Source organism: Beauveria bassiana (assembly GCF_000280675.1).
Source record: "Beauveria bassiana ARSEF 2860 unplaced genomic scaffold BBA_S00005, whole genome shotgun sequence".
NCBI lineage: Eukaryota > Fungi > Ascomycota > Sordariomycetes > Hypocreales > Cordycipitaceae > Beauveria > Beauveria bassiana.
The window spans coordinates 466,286-494,214 of record NW_007930840.1 but is presented as its reverse complement, the minus strand read 5'-3'; the positions used below and the strand labels follow the sequence as shown (position 1 = coordinate 494,214).

At 54.5% G+C, this 27,929-nt stretch overlaps 10 protein-coding genes across 10 annotated transcripts; 5 read left to right on the top strand and 5 right to left on the bottom strand.

Annotated features, from left to right (window-relative positions):
* Positions 1-718: 718 nt before the first annotated feature.
* BBA_02449 (Blood coagulation inhibitor, Disintegrin) lies at positions 719-3,581 on the top strand (the record flags this gene model as incomplete). Its single annotated transcript, XM_008597546.1, has 4 exons — positions 719-736; positions 931-952; positions 1,011-3,070; positions 3,501-3,581. The coding sequence occupies 4 exons, from the start codon at positions 719-721 to the stop codon at positions 3,579-3,581; spliced, it is 2,181 nt and encodes a 726-aa protein (XP_008595768.1).
* Positions 3,582-5,276: 1,695 nt separating this feature from the next.
* On the top strand, positions 5,277-6,843 carry BBA_02448 (SPFH domain/Band 7 family protein; the record flags this gene model as incomplete). Its single annotated transcript, XM_008597545.1, has 2 exons — positions 5,277-5,810; positions 5,905-6,843. The coding sequence occupies 2 exons, from the start codon at positions 5,277-5,279 to the stop codon at positions 6,841-6,843; spliced, it is 1,473 nt and encodes a 490-aa protein (XP_008595767.1).
* Positions 6,844-7,384: 541 nt separating this feature from the next.
* On the bottom strand, positions 7,385-10,181 carry BBA_02447 (BRO1-like domain-containing protein; the record flags this gene model as incomplete). Its single annotated transcript, XM_008597544.1, has 5 exons — positions 7,385-7,772; positions 7,819-9,064; positions 9,110-9,818; positions 9,876-10,119; positions 10,171-10,181. 5 exons carry the CDS (start codon positions 10,179-10,181, stop codon positions 7,385-7,387), a joined length of 2,598 nt encoding a protein of 865 aa, XP_008595766.1.
* Positions 10,182-11,989: 1,808 nt separating this feature from the next.
* Positions 11,990-13,298, top strand: BBA_02446 (ice nucleation protein; the record flags this gene model as incomplete). Its single annotated transcript, XM_008597543.1, has 2 exons — positions 11,990-12,074; positions 12,160-13,298. 2 exons carry the CDS (start codon positions 11,990-11,992, stop codon positions 13,296-13,298), a joined length of 1,224 nt encoding a protein of 407 aa, XP_008595765.1.
* Positions 13,299-13,652: 354 nt separating this feature from the next.
* BBA_02445 (acyl-CoA thioesterase II) lies at positions 13,653-14,970 on the bottom strand (the record flags this gene model as incomplete). Its single annotated transcript, XM_008597542.1, has 3 exons — positions 13,653-13,738; positions 13,834-14,638; positions 14,689-14,970. The coding sequence occupies 3 exons, from the start codon at positions 14,968-14,970 to the stop codon at positions 13,653-13,655; spliced, it is 1,173 nt and encodes a 390-aa protein (XP_008595764.1).
* A 408-nt stretch (positions 14,971-15,378) lies between these two features.
* Positions 15,379-15,988, bottom strand: BBA_02444 (OHCU decarboxylase; the record flags this gene model as incomplete). The annotated part of the gene is made up of 2 exons (XM_008597541.1): positions 15,379-15,450; positions 15,506-15,988. 2 exons carry the CDS (start codon positions 15,986-15,988, stop codon positions 15,379-15,381), a joined length of 555 nt encoding a protein of 184 aa, XP_008595763.1.
* A 622-nt stretch (positions 15,989-16,610) lies between these two features.
* Positions 16,611-18,299, top strand: BBA_02443 (cell cycle control protein cwf8; the record flags this gene model as incomplete). Its single annotated transcript, XM_008597540.1, has 5 exons — positions 16,611-16,623; positions 16,685-16,729; positions 16,806-17,241; positions 17,295-17,752; positions 17,803-18,299. 5 exons carry the CDS (start codon positions 16,611-16,613, stop codon positions 18,297-18,299), a joined length of 1,449 nt encoding a protein of 482 aa, XP_008595762.1.
* A 964-nt stretch (positions 18,300-19,263) lies between these two features.
* On the top strand, positions 19,264-19,692 carry BBA_02442 (thioredoxin-like protein; the record flags this gene model as incomplete). The annotated part of the gene is made up of 1 exon (XM_008597539.1): positions 19,264-19,692. One exon carries the CDS (start codon positions 19,264-19,266, stop codon positions 19,690-19,692), a length of 429 nt encoding a protein of 142 aa, XP_008595761.1.
* A 499-nt stretch (positions 19,693-20,191) lies between these two features.
* On the bottom strand, positions 20,192-23,199 carry BBA_02441 (WD repeat domain-containing protein; the record flags this gene model as incomplete). Its single annotated transcript, XM_008597538.1, has 3 exons — positions 20,192-22,828; positions 22,878-23,047; positions 23,103-23,199. The coding sequence occupies 3 exons, from the start codon at positions 23,197-23,199 to the stop codon at positions 20,192-20,194; spliced, it is 2,904 nt and encodes a 967-aa protein (XP_008595760.1).
* A 2,850-nt stretch (positions 23,200-26,049) lies between these two features.
* Positions 26,050-27,873, bottom strand: BBA_02440 (peptidase M61 domain protein; the record flags this gene model as incomplete). Its single annotated transcript, XM_008597537.1, has 1 exon — positions 26,050-27,873. The coding sequence occupies one exon, from the start codon at positions 27,871-27,873 to the stop codon at positions 26,050-26,052; it is 1,824 nt and encodes a 607-aa protein (XP_008595759.1).
* Between the last annotated feature and the right edge of the window lie 56 nt (positions 27,874-27,929).

Here is a 27,929-nt window from a genome sequence, read left to right as displayed (position 1 = left end):
AGTAGAGAGAGAGAGAGAGAGAGAGAGAGAGGGAGAGAGAGACGGTGGGCGGTTGAAAAGTATAACGGCTTGCCAAGAAGAGTGCATTACGACACTATGTAGACGAGTTTCACTAACTAGGTCTTCTGATATAAATGGCGAGTTTGATTGACCACCTTTATTATAAAGTCTCGAAGAGATGGATACTACTTGTCGTATTGATACAGCGAGGTTTCGGTCGGACTTAACCATCATCTCGATAACGCCGTTATAAGTGACGGCCAAAATCGCGATTCACCCTATCGGAGGAAAAATCGCTTATAAATCTCTGACAGGTTGATATTGTCCGTTTTCTACATGTTTTTCTTTTTTTTTTTTCGCCCAGAATAAGCCAGTGGCGGAGTCGGTCTTGGCTCGACTTGCGTCACCCCCGGGTTGGTTTGTGGTCCTTCCAAGTTCTTGGCATTTGGCATCATACGTAGTTGCGGACCGACTTGCTCATTGGTCGGTGCCCGACTCTGACAACAGAATAAGGTTTCCTTTTTCCCTTTCTTTTTGTATTTCCTTCTTGGTCTCCTTGTTGGAGTAGCACACTAAATCTTCTTATTCTGATTCTACCGCACGAGTCATTTGTTTCATCAACTTCTTTGGCTGATTTTGGATGAGGCAACGCAAGCTGCGGCGGCGGCGGCGGCGTTTGTCCCCACAACGTATGGTGCGGGATGAGGAGGGATGAGAGATGCTGCGGCGAGATGGAGTACGTAAACACATGAACAGATCTGAAATCTTATTTAGAAAGGAAGATAAGAAGCTTAAAAATAAAAATAAGAAAAGCTATAACATGGCTTTGTGCCGCCTTGATCCAGAGATTGGTAGTGGCTGTGTCAACTTGACAGCACCCTTTTGGATATGAAGACTTTTAGCATCAGCAGATTACTGGTATACACACAGCTCCTAACATCGGCTGTTCGAGGTTTGTCTTTGTTCGTTTGCTATTGACAACCCGGGCGTCAACTAATACGGCCGCATAGCACATTCTTCCCGTCGCACCGAAGCAAAAATTGTGCGCACCGTGCAAGACGCTGCCTTTTCACCGACACTACAACGCGATGCAAGTCCCTCACAACTTACCGTCTCCTTGACATTATCCGGGAGCACACAGCCCGTGCACCTTAATCTACGTCGCGACGAGGACATATACACACAACCAGTGACGATACACCGAGTCCGCGCGGATGGGTCGGTGCACAGCTCCGAGACGACAGACGACCACCTCGTATATTACGGCACAGCATCTACGAAGGAGAAAAGAGGACATGAGCGGAATTGGGCGCGCGTGTCGGTACACATGAGCCATGGCGTCCCGCTGCTCGAGGGCGCATATCATCTAGATGGCTTCGAATACCACATTCAGACTGATTCCACGTACCGACAAACACGCGCCGAGCACGACGCATCGGTGTCTTCTGCGGCCGCCGACCAGCCGTATAATGTAGTCTGGCGATACATCGATGACGAAGATGGCTTGCTCGCCAAGCGCGACGACGAATCTACCTGCGGGCTCGACAGCCTCGCCTACGACGGCGGAAGCCTGGAACGGCGGCAGCGCTGGGGCGGCGGCGGCGGAGACACGACCGACAGCCTGCTGCAGAGTCTAGGCTCGAGGAGCGGATGTCCCTCGACGCGAGCGATTGCGCTGCTGGGCATCGCGACCGACTGCTCGTACACGTCGCAGTTTAGCAGCGAGCAGGACCTGCGGCGTAACATCCTAACGCAGGTGAGCTCCGCGTCGCGCGTCTACGAGGCGGCGTTTAATGTGCAGCTGCGCGTACGCAACATTACCATTTCCGACGCCGAATGCCCAAGCGGCGACGCCGGGTTGTCGTGGAACCGCGCGTGCGCGTCGAGCTTGTCGATTGCCGACCGGTTGAATGAATTTTCGCGGTGGAAGGCCGGCTTTGACGACCAGACGGCGGCGTGGTCGCTGATGACGGCGTGCCAGTCGGGGTCGACGGTGGGCATCGCGTGGATCCGCGCTGTGTGCCAGCCAGGCGTGCTGGTCCGGGGCGCGGTGCGGTCGACGCCGGGCGCCAATGTGGTTGCGCGGACGGCGGCCGAGTGGCAGGTTCTCGCACACGAGCTCGGCCACAACTTTGGCGCGGTGCACGACTGCACGCGAGGCTGTTCGGGGTCGTCTGGCAGCGGCGAGACACTGTGCTGTCCACTGAGTTCCAGCAGCTGCGACGCGGGCGGACAGTACATGATGAACCCTTCGGTGAACTCGCGCGTGACAGAATTCTCGCCGTGCTCGGTGGGACAGATATGCGCGGCGTGGGGCAGAGGCAACATCAACACGGCGTGTATGCGCGGCAACGAGGATGTGCCGACGGTCAGCGAGTCGGTGTGCGGCAACGGCGTGGTGGACGCGGGCGAGGACTGCGACTGCGGCGGCGAGGAGGGCTGCGGCGACAACGCGTGCTGCAACCCGACGACGTGTCGCTTCACAACAGGTTCCGTGTGCGATCCATCGACGCAGCGGTGCTGCACGGGCCAGTGCCAGCTCGCGAGCAGTGGGCAAGTCTGCCGCGAGAGCATCGGGCTCTGCGACCCGCAAGAGGTGTGCAGCGGCAACGAGGCCAACTGCCCGAGCGACGAGCAGCTGCCGGACGGGCAGGCGTGCGGGGAGAATGGCGAGACGGGGCTGACGTGCGCGACAGGCGTGTGCACCTCGCGCGCGATGCAATGCTCGGCGCTGCTGACGTCCAACAACAGCACCGAGACGGTCAATTCGGGCAACGTGACGGCCGAGGCGTGCAGCTCGACGGGGTGCGAGCTCAACTGCATGCAGATGGGGAGCGGCGGACTGGCGTTGGACGGCGGCATGTGCCAAGCGAGTTCCAAGTTTTTCCGGGACGGCACATTATGCGGGAGCAATTCGCGGCGATGTTATAGTGGGACGTGCGGCGGTCGGGCCTCGAATGATGACGGTGGTGGAGGGGATGCGGCGTCGTGGATACGCAACAACCGGACCGTGTTTATTATTATCTGCGTGGTGGGCGGCATCGCGGTGTTGATGGCGCTAGCGACTATTGTGTGTTGCTGCCGGCAGAGGTCGAATCGAAGGCAGGCGGTAGGCGCGCAGCAGACGCGGATGGCGACGGCCATGAGGCAGAGCGGTGGTGGTGGTGTTGTTGTGCCGCAGCAAACGTGGCCGCGCCCGCCGCCGCCGCCGACTCCGGATGCGTCATCGATGCAGGCACCGATGCAGTCACCGATGCCCTCAGTGACTAGAACAGGCAGTAACCTACACCGGTATGCGTAGTTGGCATTGGGGATGCGTGTGGCGGGGGCTGTGTGATGGGAGAGACAAGCTTAGCTCCGTCGATGGAGATGCTTGTTATGGAGTCGTGAGGCTGCTGCCTCGGGCATCGCATCAGGACTGTGTCACGTGGGGCGAGGGCGGGAAGGGCGTTGGTTGGTGAGGCAAGAGGGAAATGTAAATATGACTTTTTTTATTATAGATTCATGAAGATATGTGCAATGAAACGACTTTTGTTTTCACGAGGCTGAGCAGCTTCCAAGGATTGGGTATCGATGACTAGTTATTTTACGTGTATGTTGGTGAGTGATGGTGAATGTGGCGGCGGGCCGAGGGCCAGACTACAGGAGCAAGATGGTCACAAGGTCGGCAGGGCATATTCACTGGGCAAATTCTCTTGTCGGGGGGAGATGAGCAGCCTCAGCTGCGAAAATGATGCCTTTTTTTAGCAAGTTGAATGCGATACTTGGGAAGATGTCTGATGATGGATGAATGCGCGCACACCAGTGTGTCGTGTATGTGTAGGCTGCAGCCAAAGGTACGACGCATATGCAATGCAATAGGTAGCTAGGTCAGACAGGCCTCAACAACAGAGCCGCCTGCTAAAGTATGTAGTACCTGTGCAACACATTCCCCTTTACTGCCCCTACATACACTTTTACTCTGATAAAACCTCAGCATGACCAACACAGCCCCGACCGAGTCCTTTTGGGAACATTCTCGACCGCGTAGCTCCCATGGCCACATTGTGCGGCGGTCCGGAGATGGAAAGACCAGTCGGGCGAAGCAGTTGATAGTCACAGTCTTGGTAAAGTAGTGGGGGCGCAAATAGCGCGGCACTGCATGGGGCTGTCAGTAACAGATTCGCCCTGCCAGTGAGTTTGAACCCCTAAACATGCCAGGCACCTAGGTACCTGCGTAGCCCATCATCTCATCCTCTCTTTTCTTTCAACGAGGCCGACTTGGCATGTCTAGAATTTCAAAAATTCCTGTGACACTTGAAGATCGTATCGGAACCTCTGTCATTTTTCCGCAGGCATATGAGAGGCGTAGTCTGTACCACTTGCACCGGCTCATCCCTCCTCTCTCTGTCGTGGTACCTCGGTGACAGACTTTCTAGAAGCCCGACTAACTCAACCACCCTGGTCAGGAACCAGCTTATCGCACACGCTAATTGGTCAGGGAGGGATAGAGCCCTACTTACGCCTACTACCCTATGTAGAAGTTACACATAACTAGATTATAGAATAAATAATCAAGGAAAACTAATAAAAAAAAAGAAAAAAGGTTTTTAGATTCTTTATAAAGAAATTATATTAGTTAGAGGTAGTTTTTTTTTTATTTATATATACTTTTCATAATAGGTTTATTAGTAATTACTCTTTTAATTCCTGTACGTGCTGATAAGCCTGGTTCCTGTCCAGGGGGGGTGGTTCCTGACCAGGGTAGTTGAGTTACAGCCCAAATGCTGCGCCACTTTCCGGGCATGGAAACATTCTGCTCCAAACGCCCCAAAATCGCCCTGCAACGCCCGGAATGGCTTCTGAATCCACGCAATTAATGCCTAGTTTCCTGGGGTGCTGGGGTAATAATACACCACTGTAAGCGTCGACGAGCCTTATGGAGTTCTCCCGACGCCCAGATGCCTCGCCAGGTTGATCAACTTGTCATAAAAACAGCCTCGCCTTTGCGAGTGTAATCTCAGCCGCAGTTGGTGCCACTGGACTGACCGCTGGCCGACATATAAAAACCTTGCAGTGCCTTGCATCTGTTTTCTCAAATTATTCGATTCCGGGTCATAGACACTCGCTACTACACACTTGTTCGAAAGTAGCAAAAGACATCAGTTACCAGACAAACACCACTTACACATCACCACTTACACCCATCACCACTTACACCTATCACCACTTACACCCATCACCACTTACACCCATCACCACTTACACCCATCACCACCACAACCACCGCCGCCATCATGACCTATCGAGTTTCCGCCCCCGACGAGTACCTCGCCATCACTGGCATGGGCATCAAAAATGTCCGCATCACCAAATCCGCCTGGGTCTGGCCCTTCCAGCGCTGCACCCGCTTCAGCGTCCAGCCCCAGGACTACGCCATGGACCTGCTCGCCATGACCAAGGAGAAGCTGCAGTTTGCTCTGCCCGTCGTCTTCACCGTCGGTCCCGATGTGGACTCGCGCGGCGCCAACACCAACGCCGCCGCTGCCGGCGACGGCGACGACCAACTTGCGCGCGAGGATCGCGGCGATGCCCTCACAAAGTACGCCATGCTGCTGTCTCAGAGCGACGACGGCAAGGGCGACGGCGACGAGAAGAGACGCCACCTCGCCAACATTGTCAAGGGCATCATCGAGGGCGAGACCCGCGTACTCGTGTCCAGCATGACCATGGAGGAAATCTTCAGCGAGCGTGAAATGTTCAAGAGGCGCATCTTTCGCAACATCCAGGCCGAACTCGACCAATTCGGCCTGCGCATCTGGAACTCCAATGTACGTTTTCGCTCCTCCTCCTCCTGCTTTTCCATCTCGTCCTGGATTCCTCCAAAGTAAAAACCTGCTAATGCTTTGCTCCCTTCTTCTCCAGGTCAAAGAATTGAAAGATGCACCGGGCTCCAACTACTTCTCGTCCCTCTCCCGCAAGGCCCACGAGGGCGCCACCAACCAAGCCCGCATCGACGTCGCCGAGGCGCAGCTCAAGGGCAACGTCGGCGAGTCGGCGCGCCACGGCCAGCAGGAGCGCGAAATCGCAAAGATTCACGCCGAGACGGCCGTGCAAAAGACGGAGCGCGACATCGAGCGCGCCCAGGCCGTCGCCCGTCTCGCCACCCACAAGACGGCCCTCGACCGCGACGTCAACATTGCCAAAGTCACGGCGGAGCGCACCCTACAAAGCACGGACGAGGACCTGAAGAGAGAAGTCGAGATTAAGCGCGCCGGCGCGGAGCTTGAGCGGCTGAGGGCCACGGACCTCGTCAAGGCGACGATTGAAAAGGAGAGCAAGCAGCAGGAGGCCGACGCGGCCGCGTACAAGGTCGCGGCGGACGCCAAGGCATCGCAGGAGGCCAAGCAGCACGACGCAGACGCCGAAGCGTACAGGATCAGACTAGACGCCGAGGCGAGCAGCTACGCGACGCAGCAGTTGGCCGAAGCGGACAATTTTAGCAAGTTGAAGGAGGCAGAGGGCGTGGCGGCCATGGCCGACGCATACGCCAAGATGTCGACGGCGCTCGGAGGGCCCGCGGGCTTGCTGCAGTACCTCATGATTGAGAAGGGCACCTACGTCGAGCTGGCCAATGCCAACGCCGAAGCCATCCGCGGTCTCGAACCCAAGATTTCCGTTTGGAACACGGGCAGCGCAGCAGGTGGAAGCAACGGCGCGAATGATTCGGCAGAGACGATGCGCAACATATACCAGATGCTGCCGCCGCTCATGACGACTATCAATGAGCAGACGGGCATCACCCTCCCCGAGTGGCAGTTTGGCAAAATGGCCGCTGTTCAAAAGGCAGTGCAGCAGGAGTAAGGTCAAGGTCGACCCCAGTTCAGAGATTGGTTTGCTGAAATGGATCTTCGCAGGGGCTCAAGTTGACCCCGGGAAACCCATCTTTGCTTTTTTGGATTTTTTTCATGATTTCTTTTTTTGAATTTCTTGGATTTGAAACATTTCTGAAATACCCCGCACGCATCAATTATTTTACACAACTTTATTTTCCTTTGTTAAATCGAGAGGATGCTGATATCAGCCTTTTATGATTTTAGATTGAGTTGCCTAGAGAACACTATGATTTCCTTTGTTGAACAACGATACTTTCATCTTACCTTGTCAGCTTCAAACGAGATTGCCACACTTTTACTTTGCTTTGTTCAATCATGATAGTTTATACTAGCATACCAACTTTAATCGAGATTGCTAGACAATTTTTGCCCCTGTTTCATGATGAACATCTTGGCTCATCAACTTGATTCGAGATGGCTACAAGATTCGAATTTTCAGCTTGCTTTACCCCATGCCGCTAGATTTCTCCCTTCATACCCACATAGTATATACATCTCCCCTACCCAGTCTACCCAAATTTGATACCCGAGTTTGGATTCCACGTCCCCGGTGCAGGCTGCTGTCCCTCGCCGCCGCCGCCTCCCGCCTGCGACTGTCCGGCCCCAAATTTGATACCCGCCCCCGGCGCCCACATGCCTCCCATCGGATTCGCCACCGGAGGCATCGGCTGTGGTTGCTGCACGTTGCCTCCCGCACCAGCCCACGATTGAATGGCCGCAGCCTCTCCTGGACCGCCCTGCTGCGGCATACCGCCCGAGTAAGCTTGATGTTGGGGTTGTTGTTGGTACATGCTCTGCGCCTCTTGCTGCTGATACATGCTCTGCGGAGGCGCATTATGTACCGGCGTGTGATTTCTCGATATGTTGAGATTCGACAGCGTCGGCATGTTCAGTTCCCTAATAGCTGTCAGCAAATGTCGTCTTCAAGTTGACAAAAACTTACTCTTCCAAGGCTCTGGCTTCCATGCGACGTTGAGCTACCCACGACTTGGCCACATCCCGGAAACCTTGCCCAACGATTTTGCTCAGGTCGTTGTAAAACTTGCGGCCCACGTCCAGATTGTTGAGAATCTCCTTGTACTTGTAGTACGCCGAATCCAGCCTCTGCAGTGCCTGCTCGCGTTCGCGGTTCGCACGTGAGCTTCCCTTTTGCTTCTGTGCTTGAAACTCGCGATTCGCCCTCTCTAGCTGCGCAACCAGCTCCTCCTGGTCTTTTGCTTCCTTGTCCAGCGTCTCAATCTCTGGCTCGTAAAGCCTGTCCAGTCTCTTGTCAAAGAAATCTTCAAAGTGTGCCGGTACAATACTTGTCGTGGGATATGTGCGTTCCAGCCTGGCCGCTTCTTTGAGGATATCCGGCTTAATGTCATCACGTTTCGTATTCTCCTTCAAATTCTTGATCTTGTTCCGTCTTCTGCTTTCGAGGCGTACCGCATCACTATACGCGCTACGCAGCTTGCCCATCGACGTTCTCAGGTCTTCGCGCATGTCCATCTGGCCACCAGAGGGTACATAGCTTTGTATCCCGCGGTCGGGGCCAGAGAGGATGCGTAGCAACTCTTCATTGTCTGCATATTTCTCTCGCACCACGCCGTCGCTACTCGAGCTGCTCTCGAAATAGCTTTGAATCTCTGTGACGTGATTCCACAGCTTCGCGCCTTGCGGGTCGGTTTTGCTATCTGGACGAGCCCAGCGGTCGGTGCCATACTTGACCCGCAGTTGTTGGTCTTCGTCGTATTCAGTCGCTAGCGCCGTGACACCTTCTTCAAAGATGGCCATGTCGGCTGCCCGCAACTTATCGATGTCGATGAAAGCCTTGTGGATTCGATTGACAGCATCAGCCTGCCGAATCTCTTCGGCATGCTGCACGAGGCTAGGCGGTAGCCCCAGAGGCTTCTCCAGAGCTTGAATTGAGCCAGGCAACCCAAGAGTCGCTAAAACGTTGTGAAATTGTTCCGTCATCGCTTCCAACTCTTGGATAATATTCTGGTCCACCATCCGGTCGCGTCGTTCCTCATAAATGGACACCGCAACGTGTACAGAGAATGGGACCAGGCGAGAGAAGAGAGCTGGCCCAAACTCAGCCTTGTCTCCGAAGAACTCGTACGGATCCGAGACTTGCTTTGGTACTCTAGCAACGGCCATATTTGCTCGGTCGAGGATCTTGAGTTCCGATTTTGGCGGCACAATGTCTAATATGTTAGTGCGCATCACAAAGACACGGCGGCGCCACTTACTAAGAAAGATGATGTCATTGTCCTTTTCTGCCCGCTTCAAATCTTCTTCCACCTTTCGCTTCAGCGCATTCAAGTCTTCAACCACAGTTTTGTTCAGGTATCCGCCCTTGGTCTCCTTGATGCCTTCGTTGATGCACTGTACAGCATCCTGGAGACGTGCCACCTCTTCGCCATATTTCCTCTTCTCCAGGCAGTCACAAGCAGCTCGGTACTGCGCGGCCGCCGCAAAGTGGTGGTGCTTGGCCGTCATGTGGTGTATCCACGCGCTGCTGATGGCTTCGCTCTTGACGGCGGACTCACCGGCCAGATTGTACAGGTCCGAGACGCGCGCGGCGAGTTTGGCAATCGAAGCATCCTTGTAGCCGTCCATAACAGCCTTTTGCCAGAAGCACTCCTGGCTCTGGGCCAGCAGCAGCTGCGTCAGCGACTCGAGCGTGTGCTCGTCCATGTCCTCGGGCGGGTCCGACATGCGCAGCTCCGGCAGCACGCTTGTCTTCATGTGCGACAGCACACCGGCGGCCTGCGAAAAGTAGTTGGCGGCCGTCTTCAGGCCGTCGGTGTTGGCGCGTGATGTGTTGATGGCGAGCTGCGAGTACAACGCTGCAAGGTTGTAGAGAATGTTCATGAGCTCGTACTTGAGGTTGTTGCGGACCATCGGTCGTTCGGTATTATAGCCCAGCGCGGGGTACCATGTGAATTCAGCACCAATCTGCGTCTCTGTAAGTATTCATGAATCTCGGCCGGTGTCTGCAAAGTCTTGACGCACGTCGACTGGAAACTTGCCGCCGATCCAGACTAGCTGCGCGGCGTACGCTTGGAGCTTCTTAATGCCGCTGAAGTGCGGCTCGCGGACATTGATGGCATCTGTCCGTAGCGTATCAATCGCCTCGAGGTCCGGGCGAAACATGTCCGGGTGCTGGTCATACTTGGCGTTGATGTATTGGCGGATCGTGGTGGCGAGCGACAGGTGCCCCGACCGTCGAAACGGCAACGAGAGGATATTGCTGGTCCTGCGTCAGTCAGTCAGAGCTCGGTATTTCGGATCCATCTCGAATCCCTACTTTGAATCCATGGCGCCGGTGTCGCCCCGGAGCGGCAATAGACGCTTTCTGGCGATTGTTGTTTTGCTGTCGGTGGCTCGTGAGCGCTTGTGATGACGTTGGTGGGGGTGCTACTTGGTGGGGTCGATGCCTGCAACATTGGCTGTTGGCAACTAACAAATAAGCAATCAGCAATTTGGTGATATGTTGCACAACATTAGGAGTTTCACTGAAAGGCCTTTTTTCAAAATTAAAATCTCGTTTATTTTTATCAATCTTTTATCCAAATGAACTGTGGCTCATATGCTAGTTTTGCTTCAGGCCGGCAACTACTTGCTCAACTGCACCACAGTACCTCCGTAATCCGTACAGGGCGACAAGATCAAAAAATCAACGTTACGCTACATCAAGTTGATCACCGGCTCATTCGCCTTTATGGAGACATTTGAACAAGGCACGGTGTCATTTCTTACTGTCAGCTCCGTGTGTTATCACAGTCTCACAGACTACTTACTGCCTCTTTCACTTTACAAGGTTCTCCAGGCGGCGCACCTCAAAAAAGGAACAAGATCAAAATTTGAAATAGAACAGAGCTCGCACAAGCAAAAAAAAAAAAAAAACCCTGCTTGTCAGAGCGTTGCCAATGTCTTGCCCCAGCTCAATCAGCCAGAAGCTGCACAAAGTCATGCCGAGGCACAACTCTACAACGGCCGCACTTTATTACTAAGAGTTGCGCAGGCAGATTCAAAGAAGCAGCCTCAATGGGGGATGCACTCCCAGCCAGAAGTTTCAGGCCACCACTCATACCACCCAAAGAGGCAACGTCCCATCTTCAGCGCCAACGCCATCTCGCCTTTTTTCCATCTCAGCCCCTCCTGCATGATAGTTATGCCGCCCAAAAAAAATCCCGACTTCCTGTCCACCCTCGGCCGCTCCAGATGAGTTGTCACAGGCTACTCGAGTGCTGCGTGACACACTCAAATCAGGAGGCGCAGCGCGCTGCCGCATCAGCCAGCCAGCCATCCCTTGGCGGGATTATGGAAACGCAGCCCCCCTTGGCATTTTCTCGGCGCGCTGCTCATTGACACTACGCAACCATCGATGTATATCCAACATTCTTACGGAGCCACGAGCGTACTTTGAGCCTGAAATTTAGCGCCCGTTGCGGCGTTGCATGGCCTTGATGGGCAGGATGGGCAGGATGGATACCTCTTACGCCTCTGTCAGTGGTCGCTGGCCAACCCCTGGTCGCGACGCTGAATGTATCGTATTACCTACCTTTCACGAGGGCCGGGTATGCCGTACATGCGTTTGCCATTCTTGTCCAGCCCTCTCTTTTGGCTGCGTATCCAGTTCTGACCAAGCGACGCCCAGCATTCTTCCCGAAGCTTTGGGGTCTGTGGGCTCCCGTGGATCTCTCTCGCTTGGTCGCCCTTCGTGTTTGTCCTTTTCAATGGTTGCACCCGTAAAAAATGACTGTCCCAGCGGCTCTAGCAGGGCGGGGATAACAGGGTCTCACGGGATGCTTAGCTCGATGTGTTATTAGCTTGGGTTTGTTCCTGAGTGGCCCCCTGTGTCCATTCACCGTGAGATGAGCCCTCTCATCCAGGCTCCTTCGTGGAGTCCTCGTTATTTATTCTTGGCTCTTCGTGTTTGTCGTACATAACTCAGTTACTTGCCGCCTTTTAACCCCTTCCTTCGCAGCAACTCTTGGACCTTTGTTTCAGACTCAACATCACAATAATACACTCGTTTTCAACCTTGTGATCTCTGGACGTTACCGCTCACTTCTGACTTTACTACTACTTCTTACTACTTTTCTTCTTATTCTTCATCGAAAATGTTTTCCAAAATTGCTGTGGCTCTGGCCGCTGTTTCGCTCGTGTCTGCTCAGACCTCGACTGAGTGCAACCCGCTCAAGACTAGTATGCACCGCCTTATCCCTCACCGGCCACGTCATCTTCCCCGTAAGCGCCCTTGAAAATGTTAACATTTTGTCTTCTTTTCTAGCTTGCAAGCCCGATCCTGCTTTTGGCAAAAACGGCGCCAACTGCGACTTCACCGCCGGCGCCTGCGATGGCTTCCACACCATGGCCGGCAAGGCCGTGACCTACGACTCGCGCGGCGCCATTGTCGCCATGGACGCCCCCGGCCAGGCCCCTACGCTGCGTTCCGACAACTATCTCTTCTTTGGCCGCGTCGACGTGGAGATGCAGGCCGCTCCCGGCAAGGGCATCGTGACCTCGCTCGTGCTGCTGTCCGACGACCTCGACGAGATTGACTTTGAGACTGTCGGCTTCGACAACAAGCAGATTCAGTCCAACTACTTCTCCAAGGGCGACGACTCCGTCTTTGACCGTGGCGGCAACCACGCCGTTGACAACCCGCTCGGCGCCATCCACAAGTACACTTTCGAGTGGACTCCCGAGAAGATTGACTGGATCATCAACGGCGCTGTCGTGCGCACCCTCACCCGCGCCGCTGTCGGCGAGGCCTTCCCCCAGAGCCCCATGCAGGTCAAGCTCGGCGCCTGGGTCGCCGGCTACGAGGGCGGCCGCCCGGGTACCATTGAGTGGAGCGGCGGCATCGCCGACTTCTCCAACGGACCTGCCACCGCCATTTACAAGAGCGTCAAGGTTGTCGACTACGCCGGTGGCAGCAGCGCTACCGACAAGGATGTCAAGGAATACGTCTACGGTGACCATTCGGGCAGCGCCAAGAGCATCAAGATCAACCTCAAGGACGGCAGCAGCAGCACTCCCGACGCCAGCGCTCCTGCCTCTTCGACCACCGCCGCCTCGTCTGCCTCATCTGCCTCTACTTCGTCCGCTTCCGCTTCCGCTTCCGCTTCCGCTCCCGCTTCCAGCTCCCAGAAGAGCTCTGTCACTTCGGCCAAGTCCATCACCACTTCGGCTGCGCCCAGCATCATCACCACCGAGGCCCTGCCCACCAAGAACTCGACCAGCACCGTGATTGCGGCCACCAGCTCGGCCGTCAACGGCACCAACGCTACCACCACCCTGACCACGGCGACCGGCTCGCGCACCTCGGCCAGCTCCACCCCAACCCCGCCTCCCACCAGCGGTGCTTCCGGTTCTGGTGCCATGCTCGGTGCTGCTGTCCTCCTCCTCGCTGCCCTTGCCATCTAAGCTTTGCGGCATCTTGTAAGCTGCGGTTTGATGATTCTAGTTTAGATGTGAAAGATACCAAAGAAGAGCATGCACAATGGGACATGTAATCTGCGTTCTCTGCTGTATAAAGTTTATGTGTATTCAAACGATAGATGGAGTAATAGACATTAGGTTCTTGCATCTGCTTGCATCTCTGTTTGCGACACCACTGAAAAGGGCGACTGGATTCTGTGACAGTACTCGATTGACGGGAGACAAAAGGACAAAGGATTAATTGCTACGCTAGAATAAGGGGCGAAGCAATTCAATAAATACTCTGGACATGCTTGATATTAATGAGGTAGCGTTCCAGTTGGCGCCACGCCCCTCATTTCATATTGCCTTGGAGATGCCAAGATGCTGGGGGTTTGTCACAAACATACCAGCGGTTCCCACATGCCCCTCTGTGTTGGTTAGGGCTACACGACAGCAAATAAATGTGTATGAAATTTTTGTCTATTTAAATCCACTCCGGTATGAGATTGATACGCAGAGCCTCCATCTTACAGCTTACTAGGGTCTTCGGGCACCACCATGCCGTCCTGATATCCCGACGCAACATGCTTGCCCTCTGGGCTCCAAATCTTGGACACCATGGTGCAGCGGCCAGCAGCAACCCGCGGCCAGGACGCCTCTTGAACCCACCAGCCGTCGCCGCTCATGACCGCGTCCTCCGCATTGACGTGCACGTAAAAGGCGTAGCTCAAGCTGGCCGCCCTGCCCCATCTGTTTCCGTAGCCCAGGTGGCAGCCGAGCATGGTGATGCCGTTTCTGTCGGCTTCGAAAGCGTGGCAGACAATGTGGCCGTTTGGGTCGTCTCGGGGGATCGGCTCATATGGTCGATAGAGAACCAGCTCACGCCGTTCCGGCACCGCCTTATCCTTGTTGTAGTCTGACAGGTCGACGCGGTACATTTCCAGCACGGGAAAGGTGCCCGGGCCGGGCTTCTGCCCGCTGCGTACGACTTGCTCCTGCACCGAGTCAATGTGGACAATGTAGGGTCGCTGCCACTCTTGTGGGCGTTTCTTTGCGAGGATGCTGGCGAAGCGAACCTGTGGCGATTGCTTTTCCTGGACATTGTCGGGAGAAGGCACGGACCGTTTGAACGTGGTGAGACACGTAAAGCACACCCCGTTCAGCTCTTTGGTTGCATCAGAGGGATCGAAAGTTCCCGTTTCTTGATCTATGACTGATGGCGTTTTTGGCTGTCTTGTCTGCACCAGTCTTGTTGCAAACGACTTGCCCGTGTGCATAGCCGTTACCTCATGCACAAAGGGCCGATCAGAATGGCCAGCAACAGTAAAGACACCTTGTATAGACTGGTCCATCATGTCAGTATTTTCTTCACCTTTTGACAGCTTCTACGTACATGTATTCCCATGTAGCCTTTTCTAGGTGCCTGCGACTGCCTTTCCTCCAACTCGATAGCTCGCGCTGCAGCCAGCGGCGCCTGCGCATACACGACACCACCAAAGACGCCTGGCGTGGTGGACTTTTTCGTTTTTGTCTTGGTCGGCTGTTCCTCCACACCGGGGGGCAGGTCAGCGCTTGGCCGCCATGCAGGATATCTCGATGCGTATTGCACGGTAGAGCCGGGGACTTTGATGACCTCGAAAGCCTCATAGCCGAGGCGGACCGGCGTGTCAGCCATGATGAGTCTGGCAAAAGCTGCCAACACCCATTGATTGACCAATCGAGTGTCTGGATAAAATTCCGTCTTGGCCTTTATATGTTAATTCCGAGGCTGCAGATATGGGCGCATTGTATATTTGTAGGACATGAAGCGGTTGTCTGCGCCAAAGGTTTGGTGTACCTCGGCAATTTGGCAGCGGAATCTGGAGCCAGTCCAGCTTCAGCGGGCTACGGCACGGAATTTAGTGCGGCCCCATGGGGAACACTGTACAGTTCACAATTTAGCAAGTAAATACATTAGCATCACCAGTACGTTTGTAAAAGAGTAAAGACTTGATCATCTCTGAAATAAGTGGATTTCGCCATGTGTAGCCGTATCTCATGGCTGTATGCGTAGCTCCGCGAAGCCCTCGCAGGCATACAGCAACTACAACCTCATCTGTGACGGGCCTTGGACAGGAAGCTTCGAGGCTCTGTCTTTAGCGATATCACACATTGCCTGCAGTCAAAGTTAGTTGTCACCTTCAGTGATGGTATATATTAGGAGGTCATACATGAAGTGCTGCGTCGACCTCTTTGTTAAAGTCACCTCTGTCCATGCGCGCCTTCATATCCTCCATGATTTCCGCCCTGCCTCTTCCATTCACAAAGACGACATAGCGCAAACCAGGAAACTTTTCTTCATATTCGCGGTTGAGTCTTGCCAGGACTTCGCTCTCGCCGCCTAGTCTGGCTTGCTCGGCCACTGACTGTGCAGACTCTACCTTTTTCGCCCCGAGACGAGGATGTGAGCCCAATATGGAAAGCAAATCTTGGTCGGGTTTGGCCGCTGTTGACTTGGAAGCCATGGAAAGAAAAGTTTCCCGACAGGATTCGATTAGTTCATCGTAAGACGTGTGATGCTGGGAGTCTATCACCGGGATCGACGCCTTGTGGATTTCGGGGCTCGGCTCGAACAAGAGGTCCAATGCCGCCGATTTGCGCGCATCAGATAGACTTCTTAGGTCCTTGATGTTTGGTAATCTTGGAGAACTCATGTTGAGCGCTGAAGATGCAAGGATATGTTTTGTGCAAATGACTGACTGTTGGGTCTTCAACATTAGTCTCTCAGTACAGGGTGGCGCCGTCTCTTTGTCGGCGGCTTCCGATGGTGGAGCCCGCAGCCAATACAGCATCATTGTGTAAGGAAACCTGCACAATAGTTGGCGCGAACGGTTGTGTTACTCTCAATCTTTTCTTTGAACAAGGTGTTGCATTCGAACACCAAACATCATATTTTGGCAATACCGGTGTTGGCCCCTGTGTTACATTGTGAGGTGTTAATGGAGAGCTGCTGCGACCAGATTTTCTCACGCAACCAAAGTTCCCTGAGGAGAAAAGAGTCTCTCAGATCACAATGTAATTACCGACTATTGATCTGCAAATATCTACTATTTGCTCCAGAATGTTGTTGTATTTGCAGCTTGACGACAACAGCTACAGAGTTGGTCCTGTCCCCATGATATCCACGACCTGAGCTCTGATTGGCCAGCCGCGCTAGGCGGAAAATCTCACTGGGACAAGTCAACGATTGCGACAAAGCAGCTTCATTAGGTCGCAGCGGTGCTCTTTTCTACACATCACCATTGAAAGCCACCGGAGCTTTCAGCATCAGTCGCAATGCTTTGTGGAAGTGAGCATGCAATTTCAATCGCGTCTTGTCCTCTTTGTCCCCTTGCTAATACCGCCCGTAGTCTCTGGAGAAGCTCCTCAAGAGCCCGTCGCGTCGAAAAAGTCAGGTTCGTCGCATCGCAAACATCTGCAGGCCGCCGCCTTCGACTCCCATTCCGGTGACTAACAAAATTTCCACCGCAGGTGTCGTGTACGAGAAGCGGCTCATCGAGCAATACATCAACGAGCACGGTACCGAGCCCAGCACGGGCGAGGCTCTCACGGCCGAAGACCTCCTCCCCATCAACTCGTCGCGCATCGTCCGCCCGCGCCCGCCTACACTGACATCGATACCCGCGCTGCTCGCCACGTTTCAGAACGAGTGGGATAGCCTCGCATTAGAAACATATAACCTGCGTGAGCAGCTTGCGCGCACGCGAGAGGAGCTAGCCACCGCCCTGTACCAACATGATGCCGCCGTTCGCGTCATCGCCCGTCTGACCAAGGAGAGGAACGAGGCTAGAGATGCTTTGAGCAAGATTACCGTCTCCGGTAGTGGTGCCAACGCCGACGAGATGGCGGTGGACACAGAAGGCCTGCCAGAGGACCTGGCGGCTCGCGTAGACGAGGTTCACCAAGAGTACGTCGAGATGCAAACCACACCCGGGAGCTACAAACTAATGTTGGTGCTAGACTTTCCAAGGGTCGCAAGAAACGTCCTGTCCCCCAAGACTGGGTCACTCCCAGCGAAATCGCCGCTTTCGAGGTGACAGCTACGAACGCGCTGCCTGTCGCGCAAACAACCTGCTTGGATACCGAGGGCGCCTACGCTGCTGTGGGAGGTCTGCAGGGACAGGCGGCCATATACGCTGTTGCAGCCGACTCGCTGGAGCGCGAGATTTCCGTGGGCGAACCCGCGACCAGCACGCTCTGGACGGGCTCCAAGCTCATCTTTGGCACCAATAATGGCGGGCTCAAGGTCTTTGAAGGCGGCAACCAGGTGGCTGCTGCTTCCGAGCACTCGGGCCCTACCACTGGTCTAAGCATCCATCCTAGCGGCGATATTGTTGCCTCTGTCGGAACTGATAAGAGCCTTGTGCTATACGATTTGGCCAGCCTGAAGCGCGTGAGCCGCACATTTGTTGATGCCTGTACGTTTGACTCCTATTTCCCTTGGACCAGCCCAAGCTAACTTGAACAGCACTCACAACCGTGGCTTTCCACCCCGACGGACACCTTGTCGCCGCCGGCACCGTCACGGGCGACGTGAGACTATACATAACCAAGACGCTCGAGCAGGCGGCCGTCTTCAAGCTGGGCGCCCCCGTCCAAGCGCTCACATTCTCCGAGAACGGTTTCTGGCTAGCAGCGACGGCCAAGGGCCAAAACACGGTCACCGTCTTTGACCTCCGCAAAGAGGGCGACGCCGCGACGGCCAAGGTCCTCGAGACTGGCGGCGCCGTGCAGTCGCTCGCGTGGGACTACACGGGCCAATACCTGGCCACGGCCGGGCCCTCTGGACTAACAATCCAGCAGTACGCCAAGGGCAACAAGAAGTGGGCGGAGCCGTTCCGCAACGCCACGGGCGCGATCGCGGTGCGATGGGGCGAGTCGGGCAAGACGCTGGTGGCTGTCAACGGGGATGGTGTCATCAGCGTCGTTGGCGTCAAGGCTCAGGCGGATGGAGAAGCGGAATGAGATGTTTGGGTCTGCATCGGATCTGCGAATATAAACAGGTGCAAGTAATGTTTTCTAGCCCAAAGATGGCAATTCAAAAGGCAGTGGCACAAACGTGGATTTACTGGTTACTGTAGCTGTGTATGTATCTTTTTATTGAATTAGCAGCCGGCTGAGTCCAGGCGGAATTTGGAGGTTAATGCTATGATTGTTGAGATGCTTGTAATGTGTTGGAGTAGCAGACTGCAAATCGACAATGGCATGAGACTCCTTGTTCCGAATATAGCATTCATTCGTCAATAATAGCATGTTCAAGAGCTTTGGACTGTATCCGGCGACTCCGCGATCAACCTGCCATACACAGTACTGCACGGTCGGATCATCGGCATCCGATTACCGCAACTCGCCGCAACATGACATAGCGGAGACGGCGGCGAGGCGCAAGGTGTCCTCGGCGACGTCAGAACCCCGTTGCCCGCCAACCTTTTTGGAATCCAGCATCACTAGCTTTCAAAAGCACTGCTTCCTATGCCGATGGTCCGAGCTCGACTGAGGACCATTACTCCAGCTTTATAAAGCGAGCTCCAGCAAATCCAGCCTGTGGTCGTGTTCGCTTCGTCGGCATCCGAACTTAGCTTGCGCCCCGCCAAAGCACGCCATCGCCCTCATGGCCCTTATTTGTGGTGGCGGGCCAGCAACCTGCCCGTCAGGATGACAAAATAGCCATGATTTGGGTGTAGCTTACAGATCAAACCAAAAAATTGCCGAGCCGCTCTTTCAATCCAAATACAGGTAGATCCATTCAGGGCTATAATAACATCCTCGCCCGTCTTGCGAGCTTTTTTAGCTTCTTTAATCTTTTAACTATATTACATCACGACCACAAACGACAACCCCCCCCACCAACAAACCCCTCTTCTCCAACAACTTTCCAGAAAAGAAGAAAAAAAAAAAGAAAAAGAAACGAAAAGAAAACACCGCAATCATGTCCGTCATCGAAATCACGTCCAAGGCCCAGTTTGACGAGCTCATCAAAAAGACGCCCTACGTCGCGCTGCAAGCCCACGCCGTCTGGTGCGGCCCCTGCAAGGCCATTTCGCCCTTCTTCACCAAGTTTGCCGCGTCCCTCAGCGTCCCCGAAAAGTACACCTTTGCGCGCTTCGACACCGACGAGGTGCCCGACCTCGCCTTTGAGCTCGGCGTCCGCTCCATCCCCGCCTTCTTCTTCTTTGAAAACGGCGACAAGACGGAGGATCTGACGGCGCCGAAACCCCCCGCCCTGCAAAAGGTCATTGAGGACCTGTCGACCAAGGCCAAGGCCAAGGCCGGCGGCGGCGGCGGCGATGCTGTGAGTGCGACTACAACAACGGCGGCTGCGGCTGCCGCTGATGATGATGGTGGTGCACATCTCTAATGGCGGTTTTTTAATTTTTTCTTTTCGGCATTTGGACAGTTTTCGACGAGCGAAGAATTCTAAAGCGCGCGCGATTTGGCGAATCAATATGCACGAAAATACCGCTCAACACCTAGATGATCTTATACCCGAGGCGGACAAGTACAGTCTTTTCACGACAAAAAGACGTGTCGCAGCTGGCAAAATAGCTACTCGTCACAAATAAACAACATTCAAATACCTCTTGACCAGGATTCGCGTTCACATTTCTCTGTTGGAAGCGCGTCAACTAGCACGCAAGATTGACACGAGCACTAAAGTCATATGTATACATGTTACATTGTAAATTCATCGCTATCCAACTCCACGCTTTGCAGCTTGTAAATTTCAACAAAGTATAATGCTTCCCAGTCATGGGCAAATGAGCCAACAAGTTCTGCCACCCGCTCCCCTAGAAAGCAACCATACGCCTATGTCCATCGAATTCGCTCCACGTTATAACCCAAGTTACGACAAACGCCTACTCGCTCACTTCACTCGATGTGCCGCTCACCTGACCGAACCCAGAGTCGGTCCGCTTCTTGCTCGGCGACTCTTGGGGCCGCTTGCTACCGACTACGACACTCCGCGGCTGCTCGTGACTCGCGGGTTGTGAAAGCACCTCTGACTCCACGTCGCTTGTCGCCGAGGTGGATACGACTGGGAGCATTGAACGTCGTCGGCTGGTTTCGTCGCTGTTTGCAATCAGACGGCGCAAATCCTTCACACCCATGCTGCGACGGTGGTCTTGTCCCGATCGTTCCGTCGATGTGCTTGTCCGCCGCGACCCGCTGCTCGGCTTGTCGCCGACAGCGCTACTATTGGTCACGTTGCGCAGCCCAGAAACCCCTCCCCGCCAGCGACTGAGATTCCAGAAGCTGCCATCACGACCACCATCCTGTGTGTCCGAGTCTGAAACACTAACCAGGCTAAAGCTTGGCGTCGGCGGGACGGCAGGCCCCTTGTTCTGGTCCGCAATTTTGTCAACAACTTTAGCAGGCTCCAGACTCGTGGGTGTCGTCCGACCGCGCTTCTGCATATTGCTGTTGCTCCTCTTTCTAGACGCCGGCGACGCAATATATGGCTGCTTTCTGGCTTCAGACGCTAGGGTCGAGGCTGACACATTGAACGGGGTTCGGATAACGCTCTTGGATGGTGACACCGACCGTTCACTCCGTGTTGTCGGTAGTCCAGTCGAGTTTCGTCCGCCTTCGATATCCTGTTGCCAGCTCATGATTCTGTCCGAAGCCTGATTCGGCGCCAAGTTGCCACTCGTGCTCAGAGATCCGCGTCGAGAGTGAACACGGCTGCCACCGCTCGTCCTTGTCGCCAAGCTGGAACTGCGGCCAACGCCAGCGACCTTGCCGGAAAACTTGGATCCCGTCTCCCACAGGCTTTGATGCCGCTTCACAGCCGCACAGTCTTGCCTGAAAACTTTGATAATTCCTTTCCGATCTGTAGTAATGATAATGTTTCCATGCTTGTGCTTCGACCGTTCGATGTAAGCGGGACTCTCATTCTGCTTCTTGATGCTGCCTGGCACATCCGATTGCGTGACCTCGGAAAGGGCGCTCTGACTGATGGTGGCCTCGCTCAAGCTCATGAGCGTCACCGGCGGGGGGTTACACAGGTCGTATATTGGGTCGCCAGAAGCGCCTAGGAGTTGCTTGGTAGCAATGGGAGCCATTAGGGCAACCGTCACCACTTCTGGATGCGCATCAAAGCACTCATACGGCTGCCTATCGCGTACTTCGAGCTCGGGGTGAGAAATGTCCCATATATATGCTTTGCGATCCTCGCTGCCCGAGGTCACGAATTGACCGTCGTCGCTGAATCGGGCGTGAATCTGACTTGACATATTCTCGTGACCTTTGAACTTGGCCTCCAACATCCGCGTTCTCAAGCTGTAAATGCGCACCCGCGAGTCGTTGGAGCTAATGAGCACCTTGACATCAGCCTGATGGGATCCTGGGGCGGAGACCGTCTTCGTGCGAATGCCGGTTATCTTACTGCCCTTGGCATTTTTGCCGCGTGACGAGCGAACATGAATCTGCCAGGAGTTTTTGAGGCCCTCCGTCTCATAAAATATGCAAATGCCGCTCAGAAGGCCACATATAGCTGTCTTACCGTTTGGTGTAAACGCCACGGCCGTGATAAATTCGCCTGTCGGGGCAGAAAAAGCGACTGATTTGTCGGGGATGCTCCACAGCCGCAACTGCTCATCCAATGATCCAGCAAGAAAGAATCGGTCATCGGTTGGATGAAACGCAATAGAGGTCACAAGATCATCGTGCTTGAAGGTGCATAAACTTTCCTGCCGGCTGAGGTGCCACAACTGCACAGTCTTGTCCATAGAGGAGGACAATAGGAAATTGTTCTTGCTCCAGCTTAGAGCGAGAACCTCTCCACCGTGACCTTCGAATTCGCGGACGGGTTTGCTACGGAAGACAGGAGCACTCAGCCGTCCCTGCTTGGAACGGCTCTCTTTCTCGGCGTCTTCTTGCTCCTGCTCCTCTTCGTATGCTTGTCGCTCCTCGGGTGTCGAAAGCACGGCGTAGACGCGAACAACATGGTCCATGCCGGCAACTGCGAGATACCGACCGTCGATGCTGAATTCAGCCGCCCAGATTGCATCTCCTCCTTTGAGAATCTTACTTCCGACGACGGTGGCGGGTGCGTGCTTGGAGTGGCCATCTTCTTTCTTGGCGCCAGAAAGCTCCTGAGCAAGAAATAAGTGATTGAAGCTGCGCGACTTTTTATTGTGTGCCTTGACTCGAATATATCGGGGTGGTTCCTTGTGCAGCGGGAGATAACCACCTCCGGCGCCCATGACCGCGGTCAGAGCGCGGGCATTGGTTCCATCAGTGCGGATTTGGTCGCCGAATTCCGAATCCGTGTCGATATCATTATCTTTTCGAAAAGGTCCTCGAATAGACAGACGACTGAGAAAAGACGCCCCTTTTTTGCGCTCCTTGATGCTATCAGGGCGCACGCTGGGTGTCGAGTCGTGGCTGGGTCGGCCTATGCTGTCGGGAGTCGGGCTGTCCGGTCTGCCGGCATTGAGCAGGCGCTGAGCAATGGTGGGTTCGGTACTGCTATTTGTGCGAAGGTATATTTGCTATACAAGTCAGTAGGGCGCAACCTGGTCCAAGCGGCGGAGCACATACAGTGCTAAGAGGATCCAAGCCAGAGCTGTGGGCTTGGTTTGATGTGCTGGGCTTTAACGTATTCTTTGACTGGTTGTCTTTACTGACTGGCGGACCGGCGCTGCGAGAATGCTTGGAGGTTGGACGTCGACTGATGATTGGACTAAGCGATTCGGAGCCGTTCTCATCCACTGAGAGCCAATTAGCATGACCTTTAATTGCTGATAGACTGATCGCGGGACTGACCTGAAGGCGACTTGGCGATAGCGCGTGAGTGCCGATCTTGGTCTCTGGCCGAGTGCAGATCGCCAGCAAGCGCAGGCGAAGAAACGTAGGTGGTCATATTTCCATGCTAGCAAAGAGAAAAGCAATGTATGATTGCAGCAAAGAAAGTTGTTGGCGCCAGCGCAGGCTCAAGTCGTTGGCATCACGAAACGCAAAAGTAGCAAAAAACTAAGAGGCGCAGGACAGGGATTGAGTGTCAGTCTGAGCTAACCTCCAAGAACAGCATTCGTAGGGGAGAAAGGCGACTGAGGATAGCCACGGGCGAGAGGCGGCAGCGAAGATGCGTCTTGCACTTGTCGAACCGGAAAGATAAGTTTTCGATATTCGGCGGTGGTTTAATTTATTTCGGGCTAGCAATGTAGGGCGATTGAAGAAGGGCGACAGCGAAAGACTGAGAAGGGCGAATATTGTCACTGCAGAATTTTCCAGGCTCTAGATGTAACGCAGGAAAAGGAACAAAAAATAAATGTGATGGTCGGGATGACCTGACCGCTGCCACGAGCGCCGCGGCAAGCTCGCTAGCTAATTTAGTTGCGTTCTGGTCGGAGTCTTGTAGTCTCCGTGGCCGTGAGGTCCGCAAGAGCAAAACAACTGCTGGACAAGGGCGGAGTTATAGCGCCGGAAGGGAGGGGGCGTCCAGGTTCGGAGGTTTGTAGCGGATGAAGCCGAAAATTGTAACGAGTAATAATAGATTGAAGAAGGAGCCGAGTCAGGGCTGGAATAGCAAAGTAATTGATTTGACTTTAGTATCGATGACGGCAGGGACGGAATGTTTGAGGGCGACGCAGGCCGGATTCAGTTGCTGCTGGGGAAAGGCTCAATGCGATTTAAACTTTGATGGAGAAGAGAAATGGGAATAAGGCTGAGAGGCGATGGGAAGATAATTTGAGGAGGAAAATGTTGAAACGGAGTGGAAAATTGTTGACAAGCGAAGAATGCAGGTGGCGGATGTACCGTGGCGAATGTTGGTGATGGGAGAATAAAGACGTTACAAACAGGGAAGCGCGCCGATGATGGCGGCCGGCAGCTGGCAGTTCTAGACTGGTAAATAGTGCAAATAAAAGGACGACAGCACCACGACATCGCTGATGGAGGGGCACCCTTCGGCCCACGCTATTTTCAGCGCACTGACTTGTACCTTCTGACAATACTCGTCGTGATGCTGTCACTAAGTAAATAGATATGACCATGGCTAACGTTAGCCATCGGTGCAGCGTCAGGTACCATGCAATAGTGGCTTATTTCGTGTATGACAGGGCTATTAGATAACGATTTGCTTGTTGCTTGGCATCCGTCTTCTGGTATCGTCACGCCCATCCAGCCCACGCCGGAAAACCATGCCTCGCTGCCTTCATTGGCAGCCCCGTCTTTGGTCAATCAAACTGTCCTCGCATGTCCTCTTACTTTTCAGGGCGGGGGAGTTCGTCATCCAGGCCCCAGACTGGCATCTGAAACTTTCAAAGCGAGCCTGCCCCGTCGTTGCTCCATCCAGACGGATCCATAGGTAGGTACCTAGGTAGGTGTCAGCGGCGCGATGCTACTTGCAGGGCTTGCCCGGGCAGCCGTCTTTTTCCTGTAGGCTGTCCCTTTGGTTTCACCCATCATGTTGGCACAGACTAAGATAATTACCAAGTAATGGTTACAAGACACTGGAGTAACTTTGGTAACCAATTGTTGTCAGTTGATGGTGGCGCCACCGTCTGCCCCCGTCGACGGATACATACCTACCTGAACCGTCTGGCTGGACACGTTGGGGAGCCTCCTGTGGACGCCAAGGAGCTAATACCACACGGAACTAGGCTGCTGCAAGTGTTATCGGGGCAACACGCTGCATCATCAGCGAGGCAACCACAAGAAGAGGGCTGCAGCGAATCCTCGGCGAATGCCATCACTTCAGTAATACGTCGTGCGTAAGTGGCTGCTTGCTTGTTTACTTCGCATGCGTCCTGCTTAGTTACAGCGAGCTGCTCATCTCGATCTCGCAGCGCTAGAAATCACCCAGCCCGCTCTGCCCGCCCATCCATCTCAAGTTGCTCCCTCCGTAGATTCCGTACCTATTTGCCATACTCCGTATTACTTACCCCTCCAACCCTCGTTGCCCGACCAGGTTGTCTTCTGTTCCCGCCAAGACCTATCTCGCTTTCTCGATCTGGGACCGATGGAGCTACTCACAAGTTACAACTGGGAGAGAATAGAAGACAGAGAATAGATAAAGTGTGATTGTATTCCGTACCCGGTCGGTTCGATTTCTTCCCCGCAGTCGTCGTAATTAACAACCTAAATTTAGTCTGAACACGAAAAAAGTTGAGAAGCCATGCTCAAACTGTCTTTCTTGACCTAAGGTTTACTACAATCTACATACAGTACGCGTACTGCTGCAGGGGCCTCGCAGCCTCGCATTTGAATCCGAGCCCACATCACAAGCCTGCGAGACTATGCGAGTAAATACCAGTATATACCTGCATACTTAGACTGGTAGTCTCCTCGTTGCAATTGTGGGCTAAATAAATATCAACTACTCCCGGTTCGGCCGTGCAACGACTCGGCTCGAATCGCGACCTAGGCCGTTTCGCGAGATGACCTTTGAAAATCTTGGGCATCATCATGACATAATACGCTCGCTTTTGGTTTGGTAACCTGGTGCCTGGCTGGACAGGCAACGGTAGAGCAGAACACCACTGTAATGTTCTCTTCATGCCTTGCAACTCTGGCATTGTCATCGATTGCAACTCGCGTCTCTTTGTGTTGTGGAAATCTCTCGGTGCAGCTGCTTGTTGTGTGCCAGCTTCCCCTCCCCACCCCGAGTTATCCTCACCCTTGCCTACTTTCAGCCCCTTCTTACCGCAAAAATGCGCGCATGTCTGTCTCCGTTTGGCATGAATAGGCCGCACCGCGCGCATTGTACAATTTATTGCCTCGCAGCCCTGGACGCGAAAATGTGCGCCAACACATCCGGCTTTCCGTGAGGCTTTAGCACGGGGTACACCAATCCGCTGCTGTGCTTGACCTCCGCATCCCATGACTCTTCATCTCCCTCGAGGCTCAGCTGCACCTTGCCGTCGGGCCGCCCTCGCGCGGTCTCAATCGCCGCCGTGAGCTCGTCGAGGCTGTACTTGTTTCCTCTGACGTGCGTAATTTTCTGTGAAGGCGCCAGGCCGGCCTCATCCGCGCGGCTGAAGCGCTGCACGTCCACCACCTTGCCGTCCTGGTCGACGCGCACACCCAATGAGTGCCATACGGCAAGCCGGCGCTGCGCGACGGGCACGGGCGCTTCAATCGGCTCGAGCGTGTAAGAAAACTTGTAGCCAGCGCGCTCGAAGCCCTCCGTGTTGACCTGTGCCTGCGGCGTTTGCACGCGCTCGCGAAAGAAGCGCGCCCAGTCGAACGGAAGCGTCTCGTTGAGTGTCGACACGACTTCGTTCAATGTGTAAGGAACGACAAGCGGCTGCGTCGCCCCCGCCACGTCAAAGAACTTTCGTGCAAAGTCGTCCAAGCTCTTGGCCCCGTGGCTGCGCTCGCGGATCAAGGTGTCGGCGTCGAGCCAAAGCAGGACGCCCTCGTCGTAGTAGTCGAAGCCACGCACGTAGCTGCCCCATTCGCTGGACCCCCCGACTCTGAGAGGCACGCCTATGGCCGTGTCCTCGGTCGAGCGCCAACCACGACCTGACTGGCACTGCATGTTGGCGATGGCGAGGGCAAGCTTGGTCTTGATGGTGCTCGGGGCTGACAAGCCGGACCGCGCCGCCAGCACGAGGCCGTAGTATTGCGTGAGACCCTCGTACACCCACAGCAGCGTGTCGTCGAGCGGCGCGGTGAAGTCACTCGGGACGTGTCCTGCGGGGCGGCGATACTTGCCGTTCCACACATGGAAGTATTCGTGGCTGAAGACATTGGCTACCCAATCGAAAAGGTCGAGATCGGCAAAGACCCTGCTAGAAGTGATGAGATGGCACGATTCGGCGTGCTCGATGCCGCCTCCACTGCCGCGCAGCTCGCCTGGTACAAGTATGTCGGATGAGACGGACAGAAATTTGTATTGCTGATAAGGTCCTGGTCCTAAGAGCGCCCTGACTTCACCGATGAGCCTTTCAAGCTTGTCAAGCCGATCCTGCGGGATATTGAGGAGCTGCGGGTCGCTAAAGGCAACGCAGAGCTGGTGTTTGCCATCCTTGGTAATATCGGACTGGCTCAGATACTGCCCAACAAGCACTGGCGAATCCTCGAGTCTTTCCGCCGACACTGGCTTGAAGATGATGGTCTTGTAAGCGCCCTCAGGGGCAGCTTCCCCTGTCTCAGTGACCAAGCTTGTTGCGTAATCCCAATTTCCCGGAATTCGAATAGTTGCCTGTATTGGGATTTTAGACACTTGAGAGTAGGCCGGGTGTAGCATAAACGCTTCCCACGAGGCCATGACCATGCGCCTCGTCAGTTGGCTCTTCAAAATGGCATCGAAGCTGGCGCGCACCGTCGTCACCCCGCTGGGGATGTCCACATGGTAAATGTGAGTCCGCGTAGCGTCGCGGCGCCACTTGAGCACCGTGTGGCCATTGTCAGTGGTGAAGAAGAGCCCCGCGATGCGACCGACGGGACCGCTGGGCATGTGCGTAGCGCAAAACCATAGAGGTGTTGTGAAGCTCGCCGTGGTGTTGGGCCGGACGGGCAGGTCGGCCACGACGTGAGCGAGACGGCGCGGAGCGTCCGTCAGGTCAACGGTGAGCTGAATGATTCGCATGGTTGCTGTGAGTTTGAATTTATTCCCAATAACTCGTAGAGTCGTGGTGGGGGTGT